Source organism: Colobus angolensis, unplaced genomic scaffold, assembly GCF_000951035.1.
Source record: "Colobus angolensis palliatus isolate OR3802 unplaced genomic scaffold, Cang.pa_1.0 Scaffold16, whole genome shotgun sequence".
NCBI classification, from domain to species: Eukaryota; Metazoa; Chordata; class Mammalia; order Primates; family Cercopithecidae; genus Colobus; species Colobus angolensis.
Window position 1 is genome coordinate 3,451,547 of NW_012114710.1, and position 20,253 is coordinate 3,471,799.

At 38.1% G+C, this 20,253-nt stretch overlaps 1 protein-coding gene across 6 annotated transcripts in view; it reads right to left on the bottom strand.

Annotated features, from left to right (window-relative positions):
- The window catches only part of FAM92A1 (family with sequence similarity 92, member A1), a 29,881-nt gene extending 9,629 nt beyond the window's left edge, over window positions 1–20,252 (bottom strand). For 3 of the 6 annotated variants that reach the window (XR_001001223.1, XR_001001224.1, XM_011937043.1), the window contains exons 1-7: window positions 20,152–20,252; window positions 19,366–19,600; window positions 16,800–16,868; window positions 15,485–15,586; window positions 12,139–12,144; window positions 10,319–10,423; window positions 1,336–1,449 (exon numbers count right to left, since the gene is read on the bottom strand). Coding sequence is in view for 4 of the 6 variants with exons in the window: in XM_011937043.1 (XP_011792433.1) it covers window positions 1,336–1,449; window positions 10,319–10,423; window positions 12,139–12,144; window positions 15,485–15,586; window positions 16,800–16,868; window positions 19,366–19,600; window positions 20,152–20,177 (657 nt within the window). In the remaining 2 variants the exon portion in view is untranslated. Of the gene's footprint in view, window positions 1–1,335; window positions 1,450–10,318; window positions 10,424–12,138; window positions 12,145–12,679; window positions 12,686–15,484; window positions 15,587–16,799; window positions 16,869–19,365; window positions 19,601–20,151 lie in introns of all 6 variants that reach the window. The other 3 variants (XM_011937044.1, XM_011937045.1, XM_011937046.1) reach the window with 3 other exon arrangements.
- Window position 20,253: the final 1 nt, after the last annotated feature.

Consider the following 20,253-nt stretch of genomic DNA (forward strand, 5'->3'; position numbering starts at 1 on the left):
ACCTGTAATCCCGGCTACTAGGGAGGCTGAGGCAGGAGAATCACTTGAACCTGGGAGGTGGAGGTTGCAGTGAGCCGAGATCGCACCGCTGCACTCCAGACTTGGTGACAGAGCAAGACTCCGTCTTGGAGGCAGGGGGAAGATACAAAAAAAAATTGGGGGGAATCTTCAAATTTGTTAAGTGGTAGACACTTCCATATTAATACAGAATTCTTGTTATATGTTGGGATTACATGGCTTTTTTCACTTCTGTATTAGAGATGAGATGGGGAAAGTATGTCTTGAACAGTTTACTTCAGCATAAATACTTTTGTACCTTTATTTTTTCCTTTTGGAAGGTAAGAGGGTTGGATATTTACAGAATTGCTCATTGAGGACCAGGCTTTGATATTTACTTGCTCTAATGTTAGTTGGCCAATCAGAATCATCTGCATTTAACTAAAACCATTAGCATAAAGCAAGCTTACATAACCTACATTTATTTCATAGCTTAGTGATGACATTACATAGTCAGTCAGAATCCTGATTCTGCTATTTACTAGCTAAGTGGCCACAAATAAGTTATTTAAATACTCTCAGCCTGTTTCTGTAGTTGTAAAATGAGAGTTACAGCAGCACCTACCACCTAAGATTTTGAGGTTTGAATGAGAAAATGCATGTAAAGCTTTGGGTATTGTGCATGATGTAAACACTCAAATGTTACTGAAGCCACTAAATGTTAGTTTTTTTTAGCACACTTCAGTGGGCTTATATCACCAGTCAAAATGATACACAGTATTTTATTTAATGGCTTTATGTAAATTGTATTTTACTAGCTATTAATAAATTAACTCCTGGAACTTTTGCCATGGTTAATTTGAAAAGTTGAAAATAAATGGAAAATCATAAAAATTCATCTGTTTTGGATTACACATAATAACCACTGTAGTGTTCAAATTTAAGATATTAATCATGGCTGGGCACGGTGGTTCATGCCTGTAATCCCAGCACTTTGGGAGGCCGAGATGGGCGCATCACTTGAGATCAGGAGTTCAAGACCAGCCTGGCCAACATGGTGAAACCCCGTCTCGACTAAAAATACAAAAATTAGCTGGGCATGGTGGTGGGCACCTGTAATCCAAGCTAGTTGGGAGGCTGAGGCAGGAGAATGGCTTAAACCCACAAGGCGGAAGTTGCAGTGAGCTGAGATCACACTACTGCACTCCTACCTGGGCAACAGAGTGAGACTCTGTCTCAAAAAAAAAAAAAAAGATACTAATCACATACAAACTAATGTTCTCCTTTAAATATTTCCACATTAACAGAAGAACTGAGCTTAGATAGACATAGTCCTACCTCTAAATCTTCATCTTCATCAATGTTTTGTATATTCTGGTAGGCAGCAGTGTAGACCTCTAAAGCTTTGCTGTGAAATAACATTTCGATTGTGATAAATTCAGAAAATATAGTCTAAAAAAAAAACCAAAGAATTGAATTTAAACAATGATTTAAATTTCTTTATGAATATAGTAACTTTATTCCTCACTATAGTCTTGGTATTTTATAAAATACAGAAGTATCTGTTTTTCTACAGGGCAAATAAAGTACAAAAGATAACTGAAAGAGAAACAGTTGTGAAGACCTTTTGCTGCCAAACCTTCAAATTATACAAAGTATTTCCTTTATCACCATTCACTTCCATCTTATTTTTTATTTTAGTTAGTTCTCTTTATACTTAGTAACTGACATTTATAATAACAGAAGATCTGAATAAAATGTATGCTACTGTATACTTTTAATACCATATACTTACTAAGTATTAGAGCAGTTCAGTTATGAAGCCGGTGTTTTAGCAATTCCAACTCATGTTTAAACAGTAGAACATTTTTTCAACAGGAATTAGGTTCCACACTATATGCTACTTGTATTCTCTAAACATAAAGGAGTTACTTGGTAGTAATGACACTCCTGCCACTGATGATAATACCATATATTTGCATAGAGCGTTCCAGTTTACAGATATTGACTTGCCCAGTGTTGCTCTCAGATAAAACTCTTTAGACACAGATCTGATTCTAAGGCTATAAGGTTATAGCTCATTTAAGGTTATTTTGCTATTGCCCACTGAACTGTGCTGTTCTTGCCAGAATCAACAATTTCCTTCACAGATAAACTGTGCAGGTAACCTCTATATAAGCATGATGGAAACTTATGACAAGGAAGATCATTAACAAAAAGTATGAGTGAAGATGTGCATGTTGATCTAAGCAGGGGATGAGGTAATCAGTAGATAGGGAAAAGATGGAAACCAGGCAAGTTTTTAATAAACATGATCGTATCATCTTGTTAATTATAACAAAATAAGCAATGTAGAGAGAACTGGGCTGAATAAGAACAAGGCAGAAAATACTGAAGCATGGATTATATTAGAAGGCTAGTCAAATACACATTTCCCTTCATCCCTGCTCTCCTAAGATAACCCAGAAAAGAGTGGTCATATAGGACAGCCATATAGATAATTATCAGTGGCCTGTGATTCTTCCCTCCAGCCCCATTCTTTCCTTAGAAAAACACTTAAGGGAGCATTAAGAGGCTTTGATTGCTACTCAGTGATTTATGTCATTCTAACTGAGAGGACAGGGCCTAGGTTAAAAGAGACTTGTAACTATGATTCACAATCACCCTTATTGTCACTTCATTAAGTTAGAGAGGGCTCAGGTATACCAGGCTGGCAACTGACTGATAAACGGCCTTATGCTAAAATACAATTTTGGATTTCATATTAAAGTATCTCTACATACCCAGGAATACTTTAGAGGACGAATGGCTTCTGACCAGGGCTGGGACCTACTCTTAGTTGTTAGTGTTCTTATGATAGTTGCAAACCAGAAAGGAGTCAGGTTTTCTTGAGTGTGGAAACTCCTAGAGGGAAAACTGAACTAAGAGTTGATGACAAGCCAAAACACCCATTTTTAATGCTCAAGAAGTAAACTAGTCAGGCACAATGGCATGTGCCTATAATCCCAGCTACTTGGCAGGCTGAGGCAGGAGGTTCCCTTGGGTCCAGGTGCCCCAGACCAGCTTGGCAACATTTGGAGACTTCTGTCTCAACAACAACAAAGTCAACTAGCTAAATTGGACGTAGTGACTAACAGTAAAGCCTCTACCTTGTTTGATTAACAAAAGAGATCTTTAATGAAAAGGTTTTAAGAACATTTTGGCAAAGAGGAAATGACAGCTCTCCAGAGTATAGGATATTCAATAAAGGATGTCAGGAGAACTGTCTACCCATCTGAAAATTAAAGTTATATATCCATGTCATAACACTGCAAAACACAGCTGCCAGCTCAATATTTAATGTTTAAAATATTTTAAAAATCAAGAAAATATAAGCAATACTTATATAACCTAGGGGATGAAAACCTTTCTAAGCATGACACCAAGGAAGAAACCAAAAAGAAGACAGATAGATCTGGCAATAAAAAGAAAACTTAAGAGGTGGCAAAAACACTGTAAGCAGTAAAATGAGAAAATACATTTGCAACATACTTTCTCTTTCATTTGAAGGGCTAATTGTCTCCATATAAATAATTTTTAGAAATTAGTAAGAAATTCCAACATCCAACAGAAATATAGGTTAAGGAAAAATATAATTTATTAAAGAAATGTATTGCTAAATACATTTAAAAAGCTCAGCAGTAATAATGCAAGTGATACTGATTTTTTACCTATCGTCTTATTGAAAATACTGCAACTTATGGTGTCAACATTGTCATATAAAACAAAAAACACACCAGGTGCAGTGGCTCATGCCTGTAATCCCAGCACTTTGGGAGGCCGAGGCAGGTGGATCACCTGAGGTCAGCAGTTCTAGACTACCCTGGCCAACATGGTGAAACCCCATCTACTAAAAATACGAAAATTAGCTGGGCTTGGTGGTACACGCCTGTAATCCCAGCTACTCGGGAGGCTGAGGCAGAAGAATCACTTGAATCCAGGAGGCAGAGGTTGCAGTAAGCCAAGATCATGCCACCATACTACAGCCTGTGTGACAGAGCGAGACTCCGTCTCAAAACAACAACAACAAAAAAACCAAACAAACTCATCATTGTACCTGTGCTTATGCAAGGTTTAGTAGGAATGTAAACTGGTTTAACCTTTGTGGACAGAAGTTTTAAAAATATATATTAACATTAAAAGTGTATGCTCTGAAGGAGGAGCTCCACATCTGGTAATTTATCTCAAGAAAATAACTGGGCTAGCAGTTAAGGCTGCTGTTTAATGATGTGTAATGATGCAGTGACAGCTACAATTGCAAAAATAACCTAGACATTCACCAATGAGGACTGGTTAAATGAACCAGTATAACCATACTGCAGAATATCATAAAGATAACAAAAAATGATATGGATCTGTTTCTTGGCATAAATATAAATACATCCATAAGTTTTAAGAAGAGATGCTATATATACGGTGGTCCCATTAATGTATAACTGTCAGGGCTAAAAATAGTACCTTCCTCATAATGATGTTTTGAGGAATTAATGAGTTTATTCATGCAAAATGCTTAGAATGGTACCTGGCACACAGTCAATGTTTAAGAAATGTTTGTTATTGTTATTACCATGTCTCTGTATATATGCATAGGAAAAATCTGGAAGAGTAAAATAAAAAATGGTGAATATTTTTGGGTGGTAAGACTAAATTTTTCTCTATAATTTTATGGATAAGTTTTATGATTTATATTTATAATAAAAATAAAGCTATAAAAATTAATTATGATGTTTCTTGCTTATGTCAGCTATTTCACTACATACTGAGTTCCTATCCCCGTTTGTGACAGGAGTAACTCCTGGTTAAGTACCTTTTTTTGTAATTGTGAAATTCCCTTGACATTCATCATATACTGATGACTTTTCCTAATACATGGAAACAAATGGGATTGTGATTTTTTCTCTCATTTTGTACACTAAGTTCTGTAACAGCCTATTTCAGAGAGATACTCTGCAAAGTTCCTATGAAAAGTCTATCAAAAATGTATTACTTTGCTGTTTAATTCCAATACCAAAATTCAAATGGACTTATCAATTAAACTCACCTCAAACACAGTAATGCACACACAGTTATGAGCAGTGCTCACTACTGCCAATCATTTCTGCTTCCAGAGTGGTTAAAGGAGCCACAAACTCTGCCCTTATCAGAAGCAGTAGCCTGATAACAGGTAGGAATAGGAATGTTTTGTCTGTTTCTCCCCAAATTAAGAGTGGTATCAATAATCTGACTTTTCCAAGTATTCTTCTCACAGAAATGTTTATGAGACATGCTAAGATCAACATGGCAATATGTGAATATTGTTATTAGAAATAAGGGGGCCAGCCAGGCATGGTAGCTCACGCCTGTAATCCCAGCACCTGGGGAGGTCGAGGTGGGAGGACTGCTTGAGCCCAGGAGTTTGAGACCAGCCTGGGCAACACAGGGAGACACCAGCTCTTAAAAAAAAAAAAAAAAAAAAAGCTGTAATGTAACCCTTTTGACTGATCTTTGAGGCAACCTTGTGAGATTTCTACATCCCTCTTTATCATAAAAGATCCCAAATGTGGCCTTACTTGGAAAGGAAGCAATTTGACAGTAATGAGGAATGATGTGCAGAATGGAGATTGAGAACCCTAACAGACTCTGGTATTGATAATCTGGTGCTCATGTTTCTGGGAGTTTGCTAGGGTTATGGGAGTTTGCATTTAAATTGTAGGTTGTTGCAGAAAACAAAATTTATATGTGGAAAATCTAATTTATCTCAGTTTATTAAATTTATCTCAATTTAACCAATCTACTAAAAAACTATTAGAACTAATAATCAAGTTTGGCAAGGTTGTAAGACGTAAGTCAGTATGCAAAAATCAACCGTCTTTCTATACATTTGTGACAAGCAATCTGAAAATGAAATCAGGAAAACAAACCCATTTACGATAGCAACAGGAAGTATAAAATAGGAAGAAGTTTAACAAAAGATGCACAATTTATATTCTGAAAACTACAAATAGTGCTTAAAGAAATTAAAGAATATTAAAATAAATGGAAAAACATCCCATGTTCATGGACAGGAAGAATTACTCTTAAGATGTCAATACTCCTGAAATTAATCTACATATGTGATACAATCCTTGTAAGAACCCGAACTGACTTCTTTGTAGAAACTGACAAACTGATTCTAAGATTCATACAGGATTGCAATAGATCCTGAATAGCCATATCAATTTTAAAAAATCTGAAGAAAGTATGAAGACTCACATTACCTGATTTAAAAGCATACCATAAAGCAATGTTAGGACAGTGTGGTACTGGCATAAGGATAGACACATAGATTAATGAAAAGGAACGGGAGCCCAGAAGTAAAACCACGTCAACTGATTTTCAACAAAGATGCCAAGACCATTCAATTGAGGAAAGAATAGTCTCTTCAACAAATGGTGCTGCAACAACTAGACAGTCACATGCAAAATAATGAAATTTAACCTTTACAAAATTTAACCATATATAAAAATTAATTCAAATGGATCAAAGACATATAAGAGCTGAAACTATAAAACTGTTAGAGAACATAGGAATAAATATTCATGACCTTGGATTTGGCAGTGGATTCTTAGTTATAACATCAAAGCACAAGTAAGAAGAGAGAGAAATTGGATTTCATCGAAATTAAAAACTTGTGCTTCAAAGACACTATCAAGAAAGTGACAAGGCAACCCACAGAATGGGAAAAACTGCAGATTATCTGATAAGGGACTTCTATCTAGAATATATAAAAATCTCTCACAACTCAGAAATAAGACAATCCAGTTAAAATAAGGGTAAAGGAGCCGGGCATGGTGGCTCACGCCTGTAATCCCAGAGCTTTGGGAGGTGGAGGTGCACAGATCACCTGAGATCAGGAGTTCACATCCAGCCTGGCCAACATGGCAAAACCCCATCTCTACTAAAAATACAAAAATTAGCCAGGTGTGGCGGTGCATGCCTGTAATCCCAGCTACTTGGGAGGCTGAGGCAGGAGAATCACTTGAATCTGGGAGGTGGAGGTTGCAGTGGGCTGAGATCGCGCCACTGCACTCCAGCCTGGGCGACAGAGTGAGAATCCGTCTCAAAAAAAAAAAAACGAAAAGGAGAAAAAAAGGGTAAAGGATCTCAATAGCCATTTGTTCAAGGCAGATGACACAGATGGCCAAAAAGCATCATCAGGCAAGGCACAGTGACTCACGCCTGTAAATGCCAGCACTTTGGCAGGCTGAAGTGGGAGGATCACTTGAGACCAGGAGTTCAAAACCAGCCTGGGCAACATAGTGAGACCTTGTCTCTATTTTAAAAAAAGAAAAAAAATGCATCATCATGGAATGCAAATCAAAACTATAATGAGATGACTACTACAATGAAACTACTACTTCAAACCCACTAGGAGGGCTACAATCAACAAGTCTGATGAATAGCAAGTACTGAGGATGCAGAGAAGTTGTAACCCTCATATACTGCTGGTGGGCAAACACAATGGTGCGTTCACTTTAGAAAATAGTCTGGCACTTCCTCAAATGCTTAAGCATAAAGTTACCAATAATCCAGCAATTCCACTCCTGGGTATATATCCAAAAGAAATGAAAATATATGTCTACATAAACACTTGTACATAAATGTTTATATTAGTATTCACAATAGCCAAAAGGTGGAAACAACTGAAATGTCCTTGAAATGAGTAAACAAAATGTGGTATATCCATACAATGGAATATTAGTTGGTCAAAAAAAGGAATGAAGTACTGACACATCCTACAACATGGATATGCCTTGAAAGTAGGCTAAGTGAAAGAAGTCAGTCATAGAAGTCAGTGTATTTGATGATTCCATTCTATGAAATGTGCAGAATAGCTCGATCCATAGAGATGAAGATTAGTGGTGGTTGCTTAGGGTTGGGAAGCAGACGGGGGCAAAAGCTAAACTGTACAAGGTTGAAGTGACGACAATGTTCTAACATGGAGTGGAGAGACATATATATATATATATCTGTGTATACACTCAAAACCACAGTTGCACAGTGAATTATAGCTCAATGTTTTTAAAGTGTAGGTTTCTTGCTGTCTTTTTAAAATTTTCTTCTGTGACCAAGAGACTTCCTGAAATCAAGAGACTTCCCTCTTTTGGGGGCATAATAGAGAAAAGCTTAGAAGCTCTTTTCTTCTCTGTGCACCCTCCACCGTACAGCACCTTACTCCCATCTCCTGTTGCTTCAGGAAATCCCAGGTAGCAGGAATTGTAGCTGGGAATGCTGCACTCACTTTCTCTGCAGGGTTTGGTACTCTAATGCTCAGGGAATTAAAACCAGCATCCAGGCAGAACACAGAAGTGAGCCCAAAGATCAGAGTAGAGACAAATTTCCATGTGTAAATGAAAAATTTGCAGGTCTGAGCAACAGCGATGGAGCAAGGAATCAGTTCCCCATCACTAAAGAAGCCTTTACCCAACAGTGGAATCAGGCATAGCTCAACAAGTCTCCATTCCCATTTTTCAGGTTAAGGTTAATTAATTATCTTAATAATTCTCCTTCCTCCCTCAGTTTAAGAGGGGATGTCAGCAATTATAAAACTTTATACCCTGACCATACTCTCCTAGCTTGGTAAAGGAATTTGTCTCGGGACAGCCCCCTGAGATGTTCTTCTGTGGGTAGCAATCTACTATTACACAGAAGAGTACAGAGCCTGTGACTAAATTGAGAAGCTCAGAAATCCTTTGAAACTATGACAGGAAATTAAAGAAAATAAAAGATGTAAATGAATACTGTTTGATGGATTTCAGAGATAAATAATTAAGTGGCAGATAATGCTTATTTTATTGAAAGAATATAGCTTATGAAGGAAGATTTGTCAATAGAAGTAAAACAAATATTTAAAGCTTGTTACAGGAAAATCTTCAGTGAGCCAAAAAGAGCCTTAGATGAGTTTTAAAGTCTGTAAGATGGTCATAAGAGGTCCTTCAAGTGTTTCCACGATGGTTATCAAAAAGACCTGCTGAATTTCATGATCCCCAAGAAAGTTTCAAATCTACGAATGTGTTAGAATAAGGCAATTCTTGTGATTTTGTTGACTAAGATACCATATAGCAGATGCAAATTTATGTGGTTGGCTACTATTATCCTGTTTACTTATTTGATAATATGTAGTTGCTACAAAGTATTAAGCTATAAAAAATTAATGACTGTATTATAACAGAAATCACACATTAAAAAATTGGTTTATAGCTCCTATTTCTGGCTATTGTACTTTGGGTAAAATATTTATGTCTCTGCTTAATTTCTTTTTTTTTTTTTTTTTGAGTCAGAGTCTCGTTCTGTCACCCAGGCTGGAATGCAGTGGCATGCTCTTCCTGGCTCACTGCAACCTCCACCTCCTGGGTTCAAGTGATTCTCCTGCCTCAGCCTCCCGGGTAGCTGGGATTACAGGTGCATGCCATCATGCCTAATTTTTTTATTTTTAGTAGAGATGGAGTTTCACCATGTTGGCCAGGCTGGTCTCAAACTCCTGACCTCAAGTGATCTGCCCGCCTTAGCTTCCCAAAGTGCTGGGATTACAGGTGTGAGCCACTGCGCCTGGCTGCTTAATTTCTTAATAACGCCACCTCATCCTCATGGAGTTGCTGTGAAGACTGCAAGAATTTATATAAAGTGCCTGTTGTAGCGCCTGGTATATAAAAACACAATAAATCTTAGTTCCCCTTGATTAAATAGTATTTGTTATAAAAAGCTGAATATCTGGCTACTGTTTGGAAATGTTGGTCTTTTATATACCACTGTTTCCATTTAAAAAAAAACAAAAACCCATGATATATTTTATTTATAATATTTTTTGCTTTTTCTGTTTTCTTTTTGTTGTTGTTGGGGGGTGGGGTGGGCAGGGTCTGGCTCTGTTGCCCAGGCTGGAACGCAGGGAGTGCAGTGGCGCAGTCATGGTTCACTGCTGCTTTAACCTCCCCAGGCTCAGGTGATCCTCCTGCCTCAGCCCCCTAAGAAGCTGGGTCTACAAGCATGTGCCACCATACCTGGCTAGTTTTTTGTAGAGATGCGGTTTTTCCATGTTGCCCAGGCTCGTCCCAAACTCCTGGCCTCAACTGATCCACCTGCCTAGACCTCCCAAAGTGCTAGGATTACAGGCATGAGCCACTGTGCCCGGCCCCTTATTTATCATATTTTCTTTATAAGCAGTATTTATGGGCTAAAAAATAGAGAGTAATTTAAATTTTTCATGAGTTTAAAGTAAAAAATAAGGTTAAAAACACATTTTGAACCCTAACAATTACTTTATTACCTTTATATCCTTCATTTTCTGCCTTTCAAAGTTGTTAATAGTTTCCTCCAGATGACGACTTGTTCGGCTAGCATCCATTGCAGCTCTCTGTAATTCCGTTTCTGCCTACAAAAGTATTCCCCAACCAAAGATATAAAAAAATCAAATGAGAATTCATTCAGTTGAGCTTACTGGTAAATTCTACCATTGTGCAGTACTGGCTTTTTGGCATAACAGTGTAAATTGTTAATATTATATTTTACCATATATAATAAAATGATCTATGTAAGCACATGCAGAATAAAAAGCTTTATTTAGTGACTTGATTCACAATCTAGAAAAAAAAACCCCAAGGACAAAAACTACCCCCAAATCCTTCCCTTTCTGTCTACAAAATCATTTTTTTTTTCCAGACACCCTTGGATAACCTACTGTAAAATCATGTCCCATATTTTCTACTGCTTCCCTCTATTTCACTACCTGTGCCATTTATCAAAAATTATTTTTCTTTTGTCTCTCTCTCCGTTAGCCATTTCTCCCCTGAAAAGGACCTATGACTTAGTAAAGATTATTTCAATTCTCTCAATTACAGATTATCTCTTATTTTTGTTTTTGATAGAGTTTTCCTCTTGTTGCCCAGGCTAGAGTGCAGTGGCGCAATCTCGGCTCACCGCAACCTCTGCCTCCTGGATTCAAGTAATTCTTCTCACTCAACCTCCTGAGTAGCTAGGATTATAGGCGCATGCCACCATGCCCAGCTAATTTTGTGTATTTTCAGAAGAGATGGGGCACCCGCCTCAGCCTCCCAAAGTGCAGGGATTACAAGTGTAAGCCACCGCGCCCGGCCTATTATCTCTTACTCTTTATGCTTATCTCATAGGACTACTGTATGGATTACATGAAATCATCTTTGGAAAGGACTAAGGAGAGTGGCACACAGTAGAGAGACCTACAGCTATGACAAGTTCTACCACTGAGAGTTTGATCTTTAAAATGTACAACATTGAGGTATTTTGGGTTAGCAGGTATATAACCAAGACTCTTTCTACCTTGCTTGCTTCTACTTGTTCTCCAAATGCATTAAATATTCCTAACTCTATAATATCCTCATCAGGTGGAATATAATATACACTACAAAATATTTCAGCATGGGATTTCTACTTGTAGATTCTTCTTTACAAGACAACCATGTTACACTGCTTCTATTTAGTTAATGCTTATTACAAAAAAATAAATACACTAGTAACTAATGAATTAGATGGCAAGTCTAACACATTTGGACATGTACTCATATTATCTGATCTGTACCGTCCAATCAGTATGGTAGCCACTAGCCATATGGGGCTATTTTCATTAAAACTAATTAAAATTAAATAAAAAATTAAAAACTAGCTCCAAAGTTACTCTAGTTGTATTTCAAGAACTCAATAGCCATATAGATCCAGTGGATATAGTACTGTCAAGTGCAGAATATTTCTAATCTAATCGTGTATCTCTCTTTAAGCATCTCCTCTGCTAGAACAAAAGTTGCCCAAAAATATTTAAGATTTTTTCTTAAACAGTAACACAGAAATTTAAAAAGGCACAGCCCAATTTTCGGATTAAATTCTTCCTAATAAAGTTTTGTTTCTTGTGCTAATATTATATTTACTCAAAAGTCACATATCTCATCATTTAATAATTAATCATAGAAAAAGTTTGCATTTGTTGTCAAAGTTCTGTGATAAGTAATACCGTGACATTTAGCTTTTGCTTTCTTTTTCAAGAAAATGTATAAATTGAAACAAATAAAAGGGTTTACTATAAGGATCCATTTCTTGACACACCACTTTATTACCCACCTGTGACTGAAATTTTTCATAAAGGAAAAAATACATTTCAAAGAGAGTATAACAATTCTTTCAATAAATTTATATACCCACAGAATTATACACACTTACAATTAGGTTATATATTAATTGTAACCATATATCAATTATGGTTACTTTTGTAATTAGGTTCATTCAACTATACATTTTCAAGATACTAAGTACTTAAAATTATATTCATTTATACCTCTCTGTATTTGTATATACATTTACCATATGGGTTTTATGGTTTTATGGGTTTAAAAACTGCAGAGTTTTTAAAAATCATACCAACTTTCAACTTATTCATAACCAGGAATCAAAAACAATTCTCTATATTTCTGTGTTTGAGATTCTTTAAACTCCAACTTCATTACAGGAAATTCAAAGATAAAATAGAGCTCCTCTGAAGACTTACTACTATGAAAAAATCTCTAACAGTTACTTGATACACGTTAACCTTGTGCTAGTGAGAATATTCAAGCAGACTAATTCCTAATACTGTTTATTACACATGACTGCTGCAGCTCTTTACTTGTGACTACTTCCTTTTGACTCATGTCTTTACCCTCCTCATTTACTGATATTTTCATTTTAAAATTTAGAAGGGTAAGTAGAGTTGGCTAAATCAGGAAAGCATGGGGAAACAGAAGCCATAGCTGGGATATGTGTAGCTGCACCTTCTATCACCCTCCAGCAACTACTATTTATTTCTGAAAGTCTCAAATCCCTTTACTTGAGCATAGCAACTCACCCAAAGTAACACATCCATTTTTAGCAAAGAGAATATAGATTTCTAATATTTCTTCTTTTCACTGAAAATTCTTCAAAATTCTGTAATATACCAACTTGAATAGGAAATGCTTTGGATTAAAATACTAAGATACAACTCCATGAATAAAGATATTCGTATATTAAATGGAATTAGTTAAGAGTTTAAAATGATTTTTAAAAGGGTAAGCCAGATTGGTATTTGTCACACTGCATTACAGGAAGCTTGTTTAGAAGCCACCCGGAGTCCTACTTTGGGGGTGAGCAGGCAGAGCCCTGGAATTCTTCTTTTCCCTATCCTCTCTATCAGAGTGACTCTATCTTATCTTACATATCAAACTTAAACATACTTCTACATAGATGAATTTTAAGAGTTTATCCTGGGAAATATTCCATGATACTATGATTGAATATTTGTATACTTATATTGACTACATTTGTATGTAGATTGTCCTTCATGTTTTGGTCTCAGGTTGTCAAAATACACAAGTTGCAGATCTTACCCAGTAAGCACGTTGATTCACCTGTGGCAATAACCTCTTAGGTTGTATTTATCTCCCCACCATGTGAACCCACAGACCTGCTTCATCTATGCTCTAAGATTGTCTCCCTTCCACAGCAGTTTACAGCACAGCATCCAAGTCAGAAAAATGTCTTAGGAATAGATTCGTTTCTGTGTTTAGTGTAGACACCAGTACTCCTGATTCAATCTTGCCAACTACTCAGGATTCCAGATGTCTTCATATATCACCACCTCCCCCACTCCAGTCCACAAAGAACAAAACAAAACAAAAAATTTTGATCCCTAGCTTAATTCTTAAACACTGGTGAACCCCCCCGCCCCAACCCACAGCCTCTGCCTTGATCTCTAGTTATCAGTCATAAATTTTCCAGCATTCTCTGGTTTGTCTGACTTGCTTAAAACACAGATTCTATCATCTCCATTTGCAGATCTATGACCATCTAGATGTTTCTGTCCCAGTCTCCAGTGGGCACTCCACTCCCAGCCCTATGGCTGCCCATTTTTGTTTAGTACAAAGTTGGGCTTCTGTACCTTTGGTCCAAAGGAAGAAGGACCAAGCAATTGGTGCAGCCCCAAATCGCTGCTCAAGGGACTCCCCTCAGGAATGGAGGTGTTCTGGAACCTCAAATGCTCTCAAAGAGCCACTCCTCATGTGGTTTCTGGCTGAGCTGGGCAGTAACAACCTTAAGGAAGTAGGAAGGAGACACATAGAAGGAATGGAAAAAAGAGGCAGTAGGGATGTTAGTGCTTTTTCTTTTTTCTTTTTTTTTTTGAGACAGAGTTTCACTTTGTTTTCCAGGCTGTAGTGCAGTGGTGTGATCTCAGCTCACCACAACCTCCATCTCCCAGTTCAAGCGATTCTCTTGCCTCAGCCTCCTAAGTAGCTGAGACTACAGGCACGTGCTACCGTGCCTGGCTAATTTTTGTATTTTTAGTAGAGACGGCGTTTCACTATGTTGGTCAGGATGGTCTCGAACTCCTGACCTCATGATCTGCCCGCCTCGGCCTCCCAAAGTGCTGGGATTACAAGCATAAGCCAATGCGCCCGGCCAGATGTTAGTGCTTTCTACACAGTCCTACCTATCTTAGTTGCTGGCAGTTAGGCACTATTTTGTATGCTTTTGCTTAGTAATGAACAACGCACATTGTAGTTTAAGAAATAGTCATGTTTAACAGAAGAACCTTGTTACAGTAGACAGTCGTATCTAGGTTTGTGTCCAACTTGGATCTTAATTATACTCTTAAGTCTCCCTCCTGAGGTTAACTGGCTGGAAGTCATGATTCACATAGTTGTTTTATTTTTTTTATTTTTTTTTTTTTTGAGACGAGTCTGGCTCTGTCGCCCAGGCTGGAGTGCAGTGGCGCAATCTCGGCTCACTGCAAGCTCCGCCTCCCAGGTTCATGCCATTCTCCTGCCTCAGCCTCCCGAGTAGTTACGACTACAGGCGCCCGCCACCACGCCCAGCTAATTTTTTGTATTTTTAGCAGAGATGGGGTTTCACTGTGTTAGCCAGGATGGTCTCGATCTTCTGACCTTGTGGTCCGCCTGCCTCAGCCTCCCAAAGTGCTGGGATTACAGGGGTGAGCTACTACGCCTGACCCACATAATTGTTTTATTTCTAAAAGATGAAGGAAATTAAATGGGAAAATTTTCTTTCCTTTTCTCAAAACAGGGCATAGAGGACACTGGTATATTAGGATTAACGATAGATCTTTAAGTTAATTGTAGAATTAATATTTAGTCATCACCATGTGAAAATAAAATTCAGAAATCTGAATTTACTCTTTATAAAAACATCTGAATTTTTTGTTTGTTCATTTGCAAAGTCTACTGTGTAAAACGATATAAGGGGATTTGAATTAGGTGGTGTAACCTCTTTAAAATTAGACAATTTCTATACTGAGAATTTCTAAATGCATTTCTTTTCAATCTTTATATTCAAATTCTCTACTCATTTAAAAGTAAAAATGCACAATTTCTATATACATTTACTTTTGTACTCCATACCTTAAACATTTTTTTAAAGACCCAAATTCAAAGGATACAATAACATGTCGATCAGGTGGGTTTCGCTGACGTGTTCTTTCTAACTGAGTTAACTGCTTAGCTTCTCGATTCCTTGCTGTGAATGTTGCCTTGAGGTCATCCTGCAAATTGGCATTTTTTTGTTAGTAAAAATGTCTGACTTAAGAAAATTCACACACTCTGTTTTAAGAATGGAAGAATACTTCTTGTGTGATCCTAGTACCATTACCACAGGAATTACAAGTATTACATAATTAGTGTCTATGTATGTGAGAATGTGTTAATATTCTCTCAAAATAATGACACAATTTCAGTGCAAAACTATTAACCATAATAGATAATATATATAAATGTGTAATTTTGATGGTGGTAGTGGTTACATGGGTATAAACATTTGTCAAAACTCAATGATCACTTAAAATGGAAGAATTTTATTGCACATAAATCAGGGGCTCCCAACTCCCAGGTCTATTAGGAACTGGGCCAGCACAGCAGGTGAGCGGGGGGCGAGCTAGTATTAAGGCCTGAGCTCTGCCTCTTGTTAGATCAGAGGCAGCATTAGATGCTCATAGGAGTGCAAACCCTATTGTGAACTAAAGAAAAATTGTCTTCCACAAAACCGGTCCCTGGTGCCAAAAAGGTTGGGGACTGCTGATGTAAATTACACTTCAATAAAGTTAGTTTTAAAAATAGAACTCTCTCACACATTTTAAAAGTCTAAATGCTATCATCTGCTTTAAACAAAAACTTATATTCATATAGTAAAGCAATTTCTGTCCTTATATTTTTCATGATTATAATTATTTTAAAGTTTCCATAATAATGTCTATGTTGTCTATGTTGCTACAGTATACTTAATAAGCTCACTAAAAATATTTCATTATTCTTAAAGAGCTAAGGGATCTTTCAGAGTAAAAAGAATGACTATATACTAGTTTGTATTTCTTTTTTTTTTTTTTTTGAGACAGAGTCTCGCACTGTCGCCCAGGCTGGAGTGCAGTGGCACTATCTTAGCTCACTGCAACCTCTGCTTCCCGGGTTCAAGTGATTTTCTTGCCTCAGCCTCCTGAGTAGCTGGGATTACAGGTGCACGTCACCACACCCAGCTAATTTTTTTGTATTTTTAGTAGAGACAGGGTTCCACTATGTTGGCCAGGATGGTCTCAAACTCCTGACCTCGTGATCCGCCCTCCTTGGCCTCCCCAGGTGCTGAGATTACAGGCATGAGCCACCACTCCTGGCCACTACTTTGTATTTCTTATTAAAAAAACAATTGGAAACCTCATACTCTTTGCCAGAGTAACTCATAGTAAGTGAGAAAATGGATTTACTTACCTGTTTCATTTTCACAATGGTCCCATAAGTTTTCAAGGGTTCAACTACTTTGGCTTCAAGTCTTTCAACCTATTGAAAATTATTAAAATTTTAAATTAGAATGCTTAACCTTTTAGCCTATAAATAAAAGGCTAATCACTAGAAATTAATAAGACTCAGAATCTAAACTCAAACACATTAAAAACTGTTAAGCTGCACAGTAATAGTAAAAGTAGAAAAGCATCTGGTAAGCAAAATGACAGGAAAATGTCTCAGGTTTCCCAGGAGCTCATCCTGGCCACATCATCATCTTAGGATTACTTTGTTACCTTAAAGTAGTAGTTTAAGGGTGTTAAGACAGCTCAAATTTTAATACAGCTAACATTTTCAGTGTGTTCAGCACAGTACTGGATACTTTAGGTATATTATCTCTGAACTGTAATAGCTCAACTTTTCAGAAAAGAAAATCAAAGCTGAAAGAGCATCTTGGAAACATTTAAAGCAACATAACCTTCAAAAGCAAAAAAGCTTAGAGATCACTGTATTTGCTGCATTTTTTTTTCCTGAGAAGCCATTTGTGAATTATCAAAGCCTACAGAACAAGATAAATGGTCTGAGTTGCTGAGCTGTCAAACTGTATGTCTCATCTCTGTTTCATTTAGAATTAAATAGTTTTTCTTAAACGTTATAGGTTTTTAAATCACATTTTGAGTAATTACTTCTTTTACAAGTAGCACTAGTGGAAGGCACTGAAGAGACAGATTTTTTTTTTTAAGGCAAGTATTTAAATACAGCATAGGAAAAATAACTCTCTTGGACATTAAAATTTTTTCTCTCAAGATAGGTGACATGTATTCAATTGCTTAAAATGAACATGTCATATTTTAATAGCAGGAAAAGGGCTTTTTAATGATACATATTTATATAATTGACAAATACACTTAATTTCATATTGATTTTTCTTCAGTTTCTGTAAACAAAATGTATATGACTGTTTCATTTTAAAATGTTAGGAAAATAAAAATCAACTTTCCATTAAGTATTCAAATATTAGAAATCCTAAAATCATGGATATTCAGGACAGTTTGGTTTACACCATTTCTTATAATCCATACTGATTATTCAACTTAAGGATTATCTAAGTCTTTTTTCTGTTCTCCTTTTTGTTGCCTACCTTTTTGTCATTGTTCATTAGGACCTCCACCATTTGGTAAGCAAGGGAAATAAAAGGAGAACAAATGCAAATCAATTCACTTTGCTATTTGATAAATAGCATAAAGGTTTTCTACAAAGGGGCACTGAAATTATTGGCTAAAATAAGATTTTAGGATTACCTGTGAATATAAATTATCTTTGAAACATTAAGTTCCCAGTTAGATGTAACTGAGAGTTACTTGTTTATTACAAAAGAAGTTTCATGACAAGAACTCAACATTTTTCTAAAAGTACCTCCAAACATGATTACTCTTCAAATTTGCATGGATAGCAATGATGAGTTCAATTTTTTTTATACTTATTCTATTTTTTGAAAATTGAAATTCCATTTTAGGTTCTGATGAGAAAAGTACAAAAAAGCAACAAATTTCTAAATGGGCAACTTCTGATAAGTTCACCTATGTTGTGAAACTGAAAATAAATACAAGTAAAAGTGCTCATTAAGTATTTAAAGGAAAAAAATGGGCTTTTAGAAAGAAAACAATCACAAGGACACCTCTCCTGCTACCCAGAGCAAAAAGTCCACACGGTGTCTCAGTATTGGTTTGCTTTCATATAATTCATAGCATTTTGTTGTTGTTGTTGTTGTTGTTGTTGTTGTTAGTAAACCATTGGTCAGTTTTCCAATTGGATGCAGCAATGATCTCTTGCCCATTTATTAATAATGTATCCATCCACATTACCATTCCCAACATTTCCATCTCTAGTCATTCTTTAAAATGTACTTACGTGCCACACAAGACATTAAGTTATGCTTATTTTCTTCCCCCTGCGTACTATTCCCACTACCCTCCAGTAAACAGCCACCCCTTGGCCAAAAGTTGGCAAATAAAGTGGGGAAATTCAAGACTTCAGGATTCCCTAAAATTTAGCTTGAAAACGGTAAAATAAAACACCGAAAGCTTCTCTTTTTTTTGAGACAGAGTCTCGCTCTGTCACCCAGGCTGGAGTGCAGTGGCGTGATCTCGGCTCACTGCGAGCTCTGCCTCCCGGGTTCATGCCATTCTCCTGCTTCAGCCTCCCAAGTAGCTGGGACTACAGGAGACCCGCCACCTCGCCCGGCTAATTTTTTTGTAGTTTTAGTAGAGACAGGGTTTCGTCGTGTTAGCCCGGATGGTCTCGATCTCCTGACCTCGTGATCTGCCCGCCTCGGCCTCCCAAAGTGCTGGGATTACAGGCGTGAGCCACTGCGCCCGGCCGAAAGCTTCTCTTTAATAGATTCACGCAGTGTTATAGACATGAAAATGTAGGTTTCATCAAGTTTGTATCCACCTCTGCAGTTAGGTAGATTACAAGTGAAAGTTCCCACGGTTCCTTCATCCACTACTTCATGGCTCATTCATAACAATGACACTGTGATCTCACTCCATACCTCTGCTTGTCGATAATCCTGAAGTTTGGCAAACTCATCAGCAAAGTTCATCAGGCCCAGCTTTAAATGTGGGGTCTCTGTAGCAGCATACGCGTTGATTTCATTCACCAGGAGGTCGGCTTTGTCTCTCAGCCTGGCAGTTTTCCGCACATAGGCAGCGAAGATTTGGCACAGTTCTCCAAAATGCTTCTCCACATTTGAGACAGCTGTTTGCAGTTGTTTCGTTTGAGCGTTCCTAGAGAAAAAGGTGACACAAAAGGCAAAATACTCTCGTTAGAGATGAGAAGGCTTCACGTTAATGTAACATGCAAACATTCCCCGGGCATTCTGCAGCTTTGAAGGCACAAACCCACCGTCTCCCGGCGCGGACTGCTCTCCATGGGGTCCTGACCTCACTATCCGGGCAGTGTAGGCACAGGAAGAGGCACAGGAAGAGGCCCAGGCCGGGTGGGCCTGGCCTTAACTGGGGAGGTGGCTGCTCTGGCTGCTCCGCGCAGCGCGGCCTGGGAGCCCGGCTGCCTCCTAGGCTTCTGCACTGCCCACGGCAGTGTGGGGACCCGAGACCCGGAGGCGTGGGTGGGTGGCAGCCGGCCGGGCCCCGGGCTCCCCTTCGCCGTCGGCGCTCGCTGCAGCCCAGGGAATTAGGCCCCAGGCCACAGCTGGGACCGTGCAGCCTGCCGCCCAGGGTCGGAATTCGGCGCAGAGGCCCCACGGACAGAGGCTCCACTTCCCTCACCCCAGCCCTCCAGTGTGGGCGGCCCTGGGCAGCTGGGCTCGGGCTCTTACCGGTTTTCCAGGGTGCGCCTCATCATGCTGCCTCGCGCACGGCAGGGGACCTTGCGGGGGCCCAAGGACGGGGACTCCAAGGCGCCTGGGCGCGCGCTGGGG